At 40.2% G+C, this 14615-nt stretch overlaps 1 protein-coding gene across 6 annotated transcripts in view; it reads right to left on the bottom strand.

Annotated features, from left to right (window-relative positions):
• Nucleotides 1-14615, bottom strand: part of LOC126248576 (ester hydrolase C11orf54 homolog) — a 110337-nt gene that overhangs the window by 17186 nt on the left and 78536 nt on the right. For all 6 annotated transcript variants that reach the window (XM_049949720.1, XM_049949693.1, XM_049949701.1 and 3 more), the window contains exons 4-5: nt 9083-9258; nt 3797-3961 (exon numbers count right to left, since the gene is read on the bottom strand). In XM_049949720.1, the coding sequence (XP_049805677.1) occupies nt 3797-3961; nt 9083-9258 (341 nt within the window). The remainder of the gene's footprint in view (nt 1-3796; nt 3962-9082; nt 9259-14615) is intronic.

The following is a 14615-nucleotide window of genomic DNA, read 5'->3' as shown; positions in this document are numbered from 1 at the left end:
ATGTGACAAGCAGCATAGGCTCCGTATGGACCAAAGCAGCACTTAATTCATTTTTCCAATAGTCCAACTTCATGCATATGTACAAAAATCCATACTTGGTCACCTAGGTTATAGTTTACAGGTTATTGAGATGATGATCACTAACCAATAGACTCTGTGGTTTTTCCACTCTTTCCTTGGTAACATCAACCCACTTTCCTTGGAAGCCTGCCACACGACTATGTGCAGGTACCATTGGATTTTCTGCAGTTCCCCAACTGCCTTTAGTTGAGCACTGCCTCCCTCCCCACACCCACCCATTTTGTGGACATACTCATCTGCAGAGTCCCCATACTTTGGGAAGTGAACGGTAACAATGCCCATGTGCAGAAATAGATGTCTCTAGGACACTTGTCTTTTTTCCAGCACATGTAGTCACTCCATCTTCAGTGCAAGGTTCACATCTCCTGCAACACCTCCACTTCTGATGGTAGACCCCATTCTGACATTCATTATCCTACTACTTATTCCCTTCACCTCCTCTTTCAACCCTCCTCTCATAACTACACCACTCTGTGCTTTCCTTCTTATTTATTCCCACACCAATACAGCCTATGTCCACTTCAAAATCTCTACTTCCTTTACCCTTCCATTTGGTTTCTGGCAATCCTAAAATATTCAGTCTCCTCACATTCATGAGATCACCACTTCCTCCACCTTCCCTATCAGTATCTGTATGTTGAGTGCACCAAGTCTTAGTCCTTGGGAATTGCTGGGTTGTCTTCCATTATATCCGTTCTTCCCAAGGCTTGTAATTTTATCCACTACTGGCCTTCTGGGCCTACTGTAGGTGGATTCATTATTGGAGTTTTCTCTTCAGCATTTTTGGTCAATGGAAAGTATTTTATTTCCCTCCTGCCTTCTAAAGTCAGGGGGCGTTGACGAGCATTCCTTAATCTGCCACCTAGGGACATACTCTCTATGGTTAAGCCTCATGATATTTTCTTGCCTTATCTAATTCTGTTATAATGACAGTGATCTTCCTTCCTGTTCTACCATCACTGTATCTTTATTGTACACTCTGTACAGCCATTCGTAACAAAGCAGGTGGATTTGTTCCCCACTTACGTTTTTTTTCCCTTCAAAATTTTTATTCTTTTGCAAATATATTCACTAGTATTATTTATGTAGCATGTGCACAGAACCCAAAATTTTGAATATTATGTCATAGCTCAGCCAACTAAACTTTATTATCCCTTACATTAATTTGGTTAATTAGAATCCTTTGGTGTGACTAGTTTACCTAAGAACTCTACTAATTACAAAATTACAGTAACATAAAACTTCATTGTCAGTGTTTGTGTGTAAACATATGTCCAATAACTAACTTTCAGATAAAGTAGATCAAAAATACACATAAGTAAGTGAAGTATCTATACAGTTAATGATGCGAACATGTTAGCAAGACCTGCTCTAATCTAACTCCACAGTAACTAGCATTTCTCACAAAAATCACTGATAGTGAAGTAAAATCCTATATTTTGGTATTTATCCACAGTAATTTAATAGGAGTTATTTTTTATCTAGAAGTCCTTGGTCAAACAAATCTCTCTCCACTATTCAAATAATCAAGAATGTAAATTAATAACTGTAACTTGCAAAGCTCCAGCAAACAACAATTGATAACTTCAGTCTTAATTATTGTAATCTTATAAAAGATACGCTGCTGGAAGCCATTATAGACATTCTGCAGTAGGTTATGAAACGACCAAGATCTGTATTCAAAAATGTGCTGCAGACATGTTAGCAGAACTTATAACTCACACAATGTGCAGAGTTTTATCGAAATTTCACATCTGGGATATCATTCTGTGATTCAGTGACAGTTTTTAACGATTTACTGTAAATCGGCAGTTCATTTCAAGAATTATGTTCATTTTCAACAATGCTTACTGTGGTACTTTAGCACAATGAATACTACACAGGGGCGCCATCATCATGGAAGACTGTGAAGTTGGCAGCACAAGTGCAGCAGCCGTCCACTACCTGTTGCTACTGCAAGGTTGAAGAATGTTTTCTACAATAGTCAATGGTAACAGTTGAATTTTTGTTGTTGTTTACCAAATAATAAATGAATGTTCATTATATACTGTAACTACTACTGCAGTCCTTGCTATTCACCTCACACCTTTACTGGATTGGATCAGTTGTTTTTTAAGGGAGATGTCATGCTCACTACTTTTGAAGATGATGTTTACATGTTTTTAATACTTGTTTTCATTTATAACAAAGTTCATCTTTTACATAATAGCTGTGTTATGCGTTCTAAGCTCATTTTGAGTACTGATGTATATTGTCATGAGTTCTGAGTATTTGCTCACAGTTTTTAATTTTCTTCTGCTATGAGTAAACAGATTTTCGTTTTTTTTTATGGACTTTGTTGAAGTATTGTTTATATTATGGGATCTATAATGCTGAAGGGTTCTGATGATGTAGAGGTACATTTTGTGCTGTTAGTACAGTTTTACTGAGAATTTCTGTTTCATGTAAAAGTACTATGAATTTAAGATTACATAACTAATCTTTAAAACTCATCCCACTTCTAACAGCATCATTACTTTGGATGTGTTCTACTGAATGCATACATATTTACATTTTGATTCTGTTTTGTATGATCTCTATTACTTATAATTTCGATTAACATTAACTGATACAGTTAAATCAACATTTTGGTTGTCATGTTTAGCCCTCAGAATCCAAATGCCTTATTAACTCGTATTATTTTCCCCAGGGCATTCTCTAATATTAGTCATGCAAGTATTTCAGAAATGGCTTCTCCTTAGCACTTCATGTCTCTGTCCCATGTTGCCTAACCCAGCTACTGTAAAGGCCAGAAAATTATTCCATGTAACAACTTTTCGTATGTATACTACTTAGATGTAAAGCAAACTAAAAACATTAACCGTACTCTGTTACCCTTGAGTCTATAAGCCCCTCATAGGATTCCTTCGGCCATGTACCATGGATCTTTCCAGAAGGGGGAAGGATTGTACAACCTCAGTTGTCAGTCACAACATGGACTGGAGTACCTCCTATCTCTTCCAGGGCAAATGGTTAATTAGGCAGTCTGTCACTGGTCTCTTGAAGTTAGCATCTCCTACAGGGCAGACAACTTTATGCCTTCAACCTCTGTCTCTTTTGTAACATGTATCCATGTCAGTCTATTTTTACTAACCACATTTGCACTGTGTTACCATTGTTCCTTTTTAAAATCATTTAACTTTTGCTCACCTACCCCTGTTGCCTATGTGACCTGCATGCAGAATAACTATGTCCACCCTGGAGGGTCTCCTTGTAATCCAAAACAGCAATAAAAACACATATATACTTTCATTTTATGACTCTAAATCAACCCTTACAACTAAACTATCCATTCTGCCCAAATCCCACTTGCAGTCCTGTACACCAGGGGTAGTTTGATGGCAAAGTAAGTTACTTCTCTGTGTAATGTATTTATGAATGTTACTGTTCTGTTTGAATTGTTATTTATTCTTCACAAAAAAACTTCATAAGGGAGTAAATGTATTGTGAAGCTGTTTTTTGTATGTTCAATTATTTAAAGAATCATTTAGAAGAGGTTCTAGTATGGACACTACATATTATCATTATTAGATGCTTCTGCAAAACGAATACTTTCTTCCCAAAAAAAGAGTTGTCCCAGATTATGATACCATAAGATTATGATTCAGTCTACAGAAATGGAAGAAACTGGACTGTGTAAGGAGGATAAGAGGGAAAACACACACTCATTACTTACCTTCCCTGGTTTCCCTTCACAACAAAAAAGATTTGCCAGAAGTGCACACCTGGTTTCACTGTTTGGGAGGATCTCAAGTATGCAGCTGTCATCTTCTTGACTGACTTTAGATATTCGTGTCTGATTATTAATTTTACCATTTTCAAGTTCCATGTTGGCCATCATCTGAAAAAGTAGAGCAAATTCATTATGCACTGTAATAAATACAAAATAAACATAGTAAGATTCAATTAGTGATTTCCAGTTTTTAGATCAATTACACTTTTTATAATAATATAATATTACCTTAATAGTATGTAGAAACAAGGTATGAAAGACCCTGGAGAACAAAGGAGTAGAAAAGCAAATGGTATAGAGGATAATAGAAATGTATAATGGGAGTAAGAGCTGTGTGACACTGGGAGGAGAGAGATGAAACTGGATGGAACTTAAGAATGGCTTGAGGGAAGGAGTGTACTTTCACCATTGCTTTTCCTTATGGTGACGGATGGGATAACGACCAGAGTGGCACAAGTATTTTGGGAAGTAAAGATGAAGGTCATGGAGTTTGCAGATGATTCGGCTATTTACGGAAACAAGGAGTTGGACATATGGCAACAAACAGAACAAGGATATGGGATAAGGAAATGTGAAATGAAAAGCACAGCCACGAAGAAGAAGACAGTCACAACAGGAATAATAGTTGATGGGGAATGATTGAGAAAGGTGGGGAATTTGAAGTATCTGGGAAGCTAAATACAGGAGAATGGAAGAGGTTAGGTTAGGTTAGGCAAGCTCGGGTTAGGGAAGGATGGGGAAGGAAATCGGCCGTGCCCTTTCAAAGGAACCATCCCGGCATTTGCCTGAAATGATTTAGGGAAATCACGGAAAACCTAAATCAGGATGGCCGGAGATGGGATTGAACCATCGTCCTCCCGAATGCGAGTCCAGTGTGCTAACCACTGTGCCACCTCGCTCGGTGGAGAATGGAAGAAATGACAGAGAAATAAATGCGGGGGGGGGGACACATGCAGAAGCATCCCAGAAGAGTGTTAGGAGCCTGGTATGGAGCACAGATGTCCCTCAAAACAGCAAAAGGGTTATATAACAGGCATACAATGTTACAATCCTGCCATATGCCTCAGAGACCTAGATAATGTAAGGAAGACAGAGAAGCAAAATACAAGCTAGTGAGGAAATTCTTGAAAGAATTACTGGAGAGACAAAGTAGGACAGGTTATGGAATAAGAGCATAAGGAATTAGTGGATGAGAAACCATTACAGGACAGGACAGAAGAACTGGCACTTAGATGACATGGATACATTGTATGAAAGGAAAAGTAGAGAAAAGTTGCACAAAATATTCAGTTAGATCTTGAAAAGATTTCAATGTCGTGCAAAGACTGTCAACTCACTTTAAATGTTAAGAAATGTAAAATCGTGCACTTTACAAAAAGAATAAAAATCAGTTTAAATGAATAACAGTTGGGATTAGTCAGCTCATGCAAATACTTGGGTGAAATAATTTGTACAGATATGAAATGGAGTGACCACATAATCTCAGTCTAGGCAAAGCAGGTGGCAGACTGAAGTTTATTAGCAGAATACTAATGAAATGCAACTGTTAGTCTACAAGGGAGATGGCATACAAAATACTCGTGTGACCCACCATAGAATATTGCTCAACTGTGTGGGACCTGTACCAAATAGTACTAACAGGGGATACTGAATAGATGCATAGGAGGGCAGCATGAATTGTCAGAAGTTTGTTTGATCCTTGGGAAAGTGTAATGAAGCTGCTGAAAGAACTAAATTGGCAGATACTTGAATAAGAAGCAAATTATCCCTTGAAAGCCTACTTAGAAAGTTTCTAGAACCAACTTCAAGTGATGGATCTAGCAATATACTACAACTCCCTTTGCATCACTCCAATAGAGATTTCAGACAAGATTAGGATAACTGCAGTCCACATAGAAGCATGTAAGCAATCGTTCCTGCCATGCCCCTTACATGAATGGAACAGGTAGAAGTCCTACTAACTGACACAATGGGACATATCCCATGTCATATACTTCACAGCAGTTTACTGAGTATAGATGCAGATGTAAATTATTCATTTAATGAAGGCAAGGCCAATTCTTTCCCCATCATTCTTCGACTCAGGTAGTGTCTTATTTATAATGGGTTTGTAGTCAATGAAACATCAAGTGCGCCCTTCCTAATTTTTATACTGCTCCCACAGGAACTAATATTCATGGGCTGATAGTGCCAACAAACAAGCAAAACATTCTCTCATCTCCAAGAAATACAATGGAAAGATGAGCAACAATGATAATGAAGGCATCCCATTAATCTGTTTCTCCATCTGGCATTGAAGGACAATTGTGTTAGAGAAACAGTTTACCAAGATAGCATAAAACAAGCACAAAAATCAGATGTTTTAAGGAATACTTAGGATCCTCTTGTAAAATAAAAAGACTTATAATGAAAGGTTTCAATCTTTGTTTCCCAGCCACAACTGCTCCACAGAAGCAATAGCATAAACTGCATTTTATGTAAGAAAAGATTATGCAAGTCCACATCCATATTAACATGAGCATTTCACTTGAGACCAAATTCTATCTGTTATTCTGAAACTGGAATTGAAATTTCTGCCATCATTCTCATTTTCCTAAATCATGTCCAGAAATGAGATTACACCAAACTGAAATCAAAGTGGACACTACAGCACTTCCTACATCCTCTATACACTTCATGGTATACACTCCTGGAAATTGAAATAAGAACACCGTGAAGTCATTGTCCCAGGAAGGGGAAACTTTATTGACACATTCCTGGGGTCAGATACATCACATGATCACACTGACAGAACCACAGGCACATAGACACAGGCAACAGAGCATGCACAATGTCGGCACTAGTACAGTGTATATCCACCTTTCGCAGCAATGCAGGCTGCTATTCTCCCATGGAGACGATCGTAGAGATGCTGGATGTAGTCCTGTGGAACGGCTTGCCATGCCATTTCCACCTGGCGCCTCAGTTGGACCAGCGTTCGTGCTGGACGTGCAGACCGCGTGAGACGACGCTTCATCCAGTCCCAAACATGCTCAATGGGGGACGAATCCGGAGATCTTGCTGGCCAGGGTAGTTGACTTACACCTTCTAGAGCACGTTGGGTGGCACGGGATACACGCGGACGTGCATTGTCCTGTTGGAACAGCAAGTTCCCTTGCCGGTCTAGGAATGGTAGAACGATGGGTTCGATGACGGTTTGGATGTACCGTGCACTATTCAGTGTCCCCTCGACGATCACCAGTGGTGTACGGCCAGTGTAGGAGATCGCTCCCCACACCATGATGCCGGGTGTTGGCCCTGTGTGCCTCGGTCGTATGCAGTCATGATTGTGGCGCTCACCTGCACGGCGCCAAACACGCATACGACCATCATTGGCACCAAGGCAGAAGCGACTCTCATCGCTGAAGACGACACGTCTCCATTCGTCCCTCCATTCACGCCTGTCGTGACACCACTGGAGGCGGGCTGCACGATGTTGGGGCGTGAGCGGAAGACGGCCTAACGGTGTGCGGGACCGTAGCCCAGCTTCATGGAGACGGTTGCGAATGGTCCTCGCCGATACCCCAGGAGCAACAGTGTCCCTAATTTGCTGGGAAGTGGCGGTGCGGTCCCCTACGGCACTGCGTAGGATCCTACGGTCTTGGCGTGCATCCGTGCGTCGCTGCGGTCCGGTCCCAGGTCGACGGGCACGTGCACCTTCCGCCGACCACTGGCGACAACATCGATGTACTGTGGAGACCTCACGCCCCACGTGTTGAGCAATTCGGCGGTACGTCCACCCGGCCTCCCGCATGCCCACTATACGCCCTCGCTCAAAGTCCGTCAACTGCACATACGGTTCATGTCCACGCTGTCGCGGCATGCTACCAGTGTTAAAGACTGCGATGGAGCTCCGTATGCCACGGCAAACTGGCTGACACTGACGGCGGCGGTGCACAAATGCTGCGCAGCTAGCGCCATTCGACGGCCAACACCGCGGTTCCTGGTGTGTCCGCTGTGCCGTGCGTGTGATCATTGCTTGTACAGCCCTCTCGCAGTGTCCGGAGCAAGTATGGTGGGTCTGACACACCGGTGTCATTGTGTTCTTTTTTCCATTTCCAGGAGTGTATGTCTGTGCAAAAACTGTCCTCATGGACAACGTGAAATTAGCTGTTCAAAATAACAGGCAAAGATATTTAATAACAGTTGTAACACATAAGCATATTCATAAGTACATGTTATAGCACAACAACACAAATTACGATACCTGTTCCAGTTATGAGGTTTCTATATCACTTCAAAGAACCAGCAGTTTAGGAAGTGCACTTGAAATCCTCTCAACCACCATGTATTCAACTCCAGTTATTCTTCTACACTAATTTATATTAAGTCTCCTTATTTGTTTCACTTCTTACATTTGATTCTTCTTCATGCCACTGCCTCTAACCCTTTTACACAAGTCCTTCTCCCTCTTTAACCTCACTACCTTAGGTCCCTAACTTGATTAGATTAGATTAGATTAATATTTGTTCCATAGATCATGAATACGACACTTCGTAATGATGTGGAACGTGTCAGGTTAATAAAAGATGTCTGTACAAGATATTACATTACACAAAATATTGCATGACACTAATGTTTAAGTTGGTTTTTTTTCCCTCCCTTAATTTATATCTAAAAATTCTGCCAATGAGTAGAAGGAGTTGTCATCTAGAAATTCTTTTAATTTATTTTTAAATGTTGGTTGGCTTTCTGTCAGGCTTTTGATGCTGTTTGGTAGGTGACCAAAGACTTTTGTGGCAGCATAATTTACCCCTTTCTGTGCCAAAGTCAGATTTAACCCTGCATAGTGAAGATCATCCTTTCTCCTAGTGTTATAGCTATGCACACTGCTATTACTTTTGAACTGGGTTGGATTATTAACAACAAATTTCATAACTGAATATATATACTGTGAGGTTACTGTGAGGATCCCTAGATCCTTAAATAGATGTCTGCAGGATGACTGTGGGTGGGCTCCAGCAATTATTCTGATTACACGTTTTTGAGCAATGAATACTTTTCTACTCAACGATGAATTACCTCAGAATATGATGCCCCACTTCTTTCAGAATTTCCAATTTATTTGTGCTACTCCTTTTTAGTAATAGGCAGATGATTAAATAGATATTGAAGCATTTTTGAAACTACAATTATATTACAGTAAACTTCATACTTTGCTTCATTAACAATCACTAATTTTATGTTCACCTCACAGTTAACACCAGCATGTGGCCATGGTCCAGCACCTGCACCAATGATGAAAGCTGGATTAAGCTCTGCATGATTTCCAAGTAATTTAAGATCATACAGTTTCTCTCTCTTCACTAAGGGCACAAGATATGGAACACCACCAATTTCAACAAGACGGGGTTTTCCACAAAGACCTGAAACAAATCAACAAATGGAACAACTAAATCAGGGACCATAAAGCTTTTTAGGAATGTTGGTTTCAACTATGGAAGTATAATAAGGGGAGCTGTTATGACATCACGAACTTGAAGCTCATGTCAACCATGCTAGCTCCTCCAAACACTGACTTCTCGAGAAAGTGTTTTGTTGAAACATTCTACATTGCCTCATTTATGGGAGTACTAATCATTCTGATTCATGTATAAACTGTAAGGGAATCACATTTCATTCGTAAGTGGGCTCATTCAGGCAATACTTTCTTTCATATACATAAATTTCGGTTGCATTGTTTACTTTTACTGTAACTGTTTTATTTCTGTCATTTTACTTTAGATTTCTTATCAGTCCAACTTGAAAAGTTCTTTGGGTAAGAGCTGTGAGAAAGAAACAACTGACCAAATATTGTAAAATATATTCTGAGCATTTTCAGGAAGAGGACATACACTGAGCATCAGTTCCGTCAGTCTGGCAGCTTGTCATATCACACACTTCTCTTCCTGCATATTCACAATGTATAACACAAAAAAGTTACATGAACAAGGCAAACTGTGTCATAGTGCTGGATGAAATTTTAAGACCAAAAAATCTCATAAAATGCCCTCCTAATGCTGTGTTATTTATGAAACCACTATAACATTCTCTATCTAAAACAACTGTTGCAAGCACATGACAGAAATTAAGAACAAGAAGCAATTGTTCATAGTATTCTGCCAATATTTTGGGACATCTAACGTGGTGGTGCCAGCTTCACAGCAATGTACAGCATAAGTCTGTAGCATTGTCCCCCTTATTACATCTCCATGGTTTTAATATCTGTGATGCTGAAAGTTTTCTCTTTGGGTCAGATCTGGCAATATACCTTAAATGACAGAAATACGGCAATAATATTATGAAAAGGAATGTTGCTACTCACCACATAGCGGATGTTCTAAGTCGCAGATAGGCACAACAAAAATACTGTCACAAGTTAGCTTACGGCCCAGTATGGCCTTTGTCAAAAATAGATAAAACACACACACACACACACACACACACACACACAAAACTGCAATCTCCGGCAACTGAAACCATACCAGACTGCAGTCATGTGTGTGTGTCTGTCGTCTCCGCTATTTGGTGAGTAGTAACTTTCCTTTTCATAATACTGTTACCTTCTATCCTAGATTGTTTGAAAAATACAGTAATACTGTTTTCAGTGTAATTTAGCCGAAATGCATCACAATGTGTCTTAAAATGGCAAAAAGGATAGCATTTTACTGTATGCTATACACTGTGATAAGAAGTATACAAGTTACACAGTGTTAGTAGAAAGTAATCAAATGAAATTTACAAATTAATGATAACAAATGACAGCAATATAAAGACTCTACATATTGAATTAACAGTTCTCCATCATTAGGAATTGACAAACACTGGGACACTTACTCACCAAGGAAGAAATCATGACAGTGTTTACTATACTCCTTTGGCAAGCAGAACACAATGGGTATCTATAGCTTCATGTCAGTAACTGTAATTACAGGTAGTCTGATTGAGCACACCATTGTCAGAGCATTCTGAAATTATTTACACAATAAAAATTGTCGTTTACTGAATATACACCTTCAGACGGTTAGTACAAATTTCTTTCCCATAACCAGATGGTGAAACAATAGCATGTTGCACATTAAAAGAAACAGCTACTGGTCAAATGCCCTTGCAGCAAAGTGTTTATAGGGACATAAGTGCTGCAGATGTGGCCAAGATGCATGCCAAAAGATGGTGCGTGGAAGAAAACATGCAGCTCAGAATCGAGCACGATAGTATTGTGACTAACAAGATAGATGATGTGTAGTTCAGCTATGTATCATTTGGTCTGGTGTGTGGCTACTGTTTGCCCAATTGGGAATTGAGTAGTTCTTAACTTAACACATGATAAAGTGTTAAAAATTGTGGATTGTAAACTGAGGATATGCTTATAGTATTGTGTAGTTTTTGACATCAATTTTGCTCTCTTACAGCATGGCAATAGCCTCCTAAAAGACAGTTTTTTTAAGTACAATGTTCTTTGCAGAGAAAATCCAGTTTACCTTGGGTATACTTCTGTCAGAAAATGAAAGATGTAGAAAACTAAAATGTAGTGAAGAAAGGAGTATTTACTGTGAATAAAGGCTGAGATAGAAGGAGTTAACATGAATTAAGGCTTTTTTTCTCTTATTAACTAATGCACAATGTTTTGGTAGTAATCTCAGTCACATATCACCCTGTCTTCCACCTCTAAGCTATCAGGCTTTCAAATCATGTCCATCGCAGTCCCCAAGAATCAGTCTTTCCTTCTCATACTGTCTGGTAAGTCTCCCCTGACCGGAGATCCTGGGTGACTTTTCTAAACTGTACCCCTTTCCCTAAACCTCTCTAGTCATTTTCCTTCACCCCTCTACCTTCCCCTTCAACTCTTCTGCCAGAAGAAGAAGCCACTGCCTCTGAATGAAAGCTTGTAAAAGTTAAATTCTTTTGTGTGTGGGTGTGTGTGTTTTCTCCTGCCGGTGATTAGTGAGTAGATTTTTATATCCATCTATTTACATTATATTATCAATAATTGAATATTTTTGTTACTACATTAATTACTGAAAATTAGTTTTATTATTTCTATTCAAGAAGAACAGTTTGAATTATTAGGTGGAATGTTGATTCTGAGCATAAAAATTATATTTAAGTAAAAAAAAAATTCAAAACAGTAAGTGTAGTGTCAATATCAGATAGCAGACTACAACAGCTATCTGTAGAGGTACAATTCTTGTTTGATTTAAATTAGGTAAGAGTCAGTAACACTAATTTTGACCATTTTACTGAATAAGATTCAAATAACCCATAAAACTAAACACCCCAACAAAAAACTCATATCATCACAGAAAATCTTGTGAAATTCTAGTACTAATTAATGTATAATATGTATAGTATGTTCAGTATCTGCTTGAATGTGACAACACAGCAGAATCATCACTGTTGGCATGAATGTAACTATACTAGCCAACAGATGGTTGACTACCACCCAAGGAAATGAATCCTGGAAGAGTGAACGAATCTTGACATATGAGTCAACCTTCAGGCAAGCAGAGAGTCCAAACACCATCTAGAGGAGGAAAACACAATATGCAGCCATGAGTAACTGACAGCTGAGCACATGGAAATGGAGCACTGCGTGAGGTGAGGGCTTGGTCAGCAGGTTTAGAAAACAGTGTTAAAACTGCCAAACCAGGCCTATTTCCACAATAGTCAAACACTTGGGACAGTGGCACTACCCATGCCATTATAAGCCCACATCCTCCATGACAGTGTTCTGTACTATTCTTGTGCCCTAAACCACACAAGCTACTCTGCATCCCTATGTCCGCGGGCAGGGATGCTAAATACCTCCCCCCTGCAAAGGCCATGTAGGCCAAAAATGACCCAGTTTGTGTTGTGACCTCTGTCACAATATCAGAGAGGCCGCAAGATTCCCCGGTAGTAGATTGAACACCAAGGGATGCGATGCTGATACAGCTTGCTGTCCCAGAGGGGTGGAAGACTACAGAGGCTGTGGTAACTGTCAGTCCCAGGCACAGGTAAGGGCAAGGACTCTGCCGTGAGCAGGAAAAAAAGAGGGCACCAGTCCAAATTTCATGGACTCCAGAACAGGGGATGCAGGAGCTATCCCTGCTGCCTCTCTACTTCGTGGTCGAAGGTGGGTGGGCAGAGTGGGCGGTAGCAGGTGAGCATTCTGCCACAACTGGGAGCTTCCAACTGAAACAACACTGTGAAATTGCTGGCTTGGAGATGATGGTGTTAAAGACCCAACCAGTCACAGCTGCAACTAATTGGAATGATGGGTGATCTTCTCCCGACTGACAACTAACACCAACAACTGACGACCCTTGTGATGGCTGGTAACTGAAAGAACGGATCCAAACATCAGCCCTGTGAGGAAAATTTGGTACACCAAGATGGTCTGGGCCAGGTGACCCTGGGTGCAAAAAAGCCAAAAGACCCCACACCTGGTGCTCATGCAAACATTCCACTAGACTGCACCTATCAACTGGCGTTGTCCAGTATACAGTCAGAAACTCAATAGTGATAATCTCAGGATGAGGCAGACATATACTTCTACATTTGTGTACTGAACATAAATATGTAGTGCTCCATATCTGAGTGCTATGCTGGGTGAAACGAGGTACCTGGCAGATGCTGGATACCACTGTGAATGCAAAGGTCTTCGAACACCTGCAACACAAATTGCTGACTGTTATTGGATATGAGGATGTGTGAGAGCCCTAAATAGCAAAAATGACCAACAATGTGTGAGCAGTTGCTGTCAATGTCATGGAGGACAGCTTGGTGACATAGGGGGAAAATTTACAATGCATCAACCACCAACAACCACACACTTCCAAAAAATGGGTCTGCAAAGTCAATCTGCACCCTACCCAAGGCTGCTCCAGGACTGGTACTGTGTACAAGCCTGAACAAGCTGTTCACTATTGCAGTTAGTCATATTCCAGCGTGATGCATGCAACAGCTGGAGTATTCAAAGTAACAACACTGAAGGGACAACGACTCAACAGCCTCGCTCCTCTGTGACAAGCATGATGACCCTCTAGACGAAGCTGAGTTGATCACATAGGAGAAAGAATAAACACCAAGCCAAATCTTCCCCCAAAAGAGTGCACTCTTGCCACCCCACATAGACAGCTGAAAGAATTTTCTGGAAAAAGGCTGTCAGCACTGTGACATCCCATGCTGTCAAGGGAAAATCCAGCAAGGTCTGCTACAAAACATTGTCCAAAGTGAAAACAAGTGCATCCTTTTGTTCAAACTCTAGATCTGGTCCCTATAGCAGTCACAATAATGCTTACCCATTTGCATGCTGGGCAGTGGACCAATATTGAATGTCAAGAAGGTACATTTGCATGGGCCATAAAAATTGCATATTGCTGACTGATAAAATACCACGGCAATGTTGTTCAGAAACAGTGTGGCTGCATGAATTCCATCCACCAGTACAGCGTTACTGGCCACTAACCCCCCCAGCAGTGTTTGTGACAATATATTTCTAGGGCCAGAAGTTTTTACAAGTGGGCCCACTATTGCCACAAAATGTGAGCTAGTGGAAGTGAGAGTGGTTGGTGGTACTGCTTTTAAACCACACAACAAATCAAGTTAAAAAGAACAAGATAAATTGGACTTTGTGGACACGTTCTGTTTCAAGTAAGTTCCATAAATGTGCAATGCTTTGGTAGAAGGACTCAAAGATTACATTAAGGGAATTACAAAATAAGAGCACAGTTATTTATATCTTTTTGTTCATTGGCACATA

This window comes from Schistocerca nitens, chromosome 1, assembly GCF_023898315.1.
Source record: "Schistocerca nitens isolate TAMUIC-IGC-003100 chromosome 1, iqSchNite1.1, whole genome shotgun sequence".
NCBI lineage: Eukaryota > Metazoa > Arthropoda > Insecta > Orthoptera > Acrididae > Schistocerca > Schistocerca nitens.
This window is presented reverse-complemented; position numbering and strand designations above follow the sequence as displayed.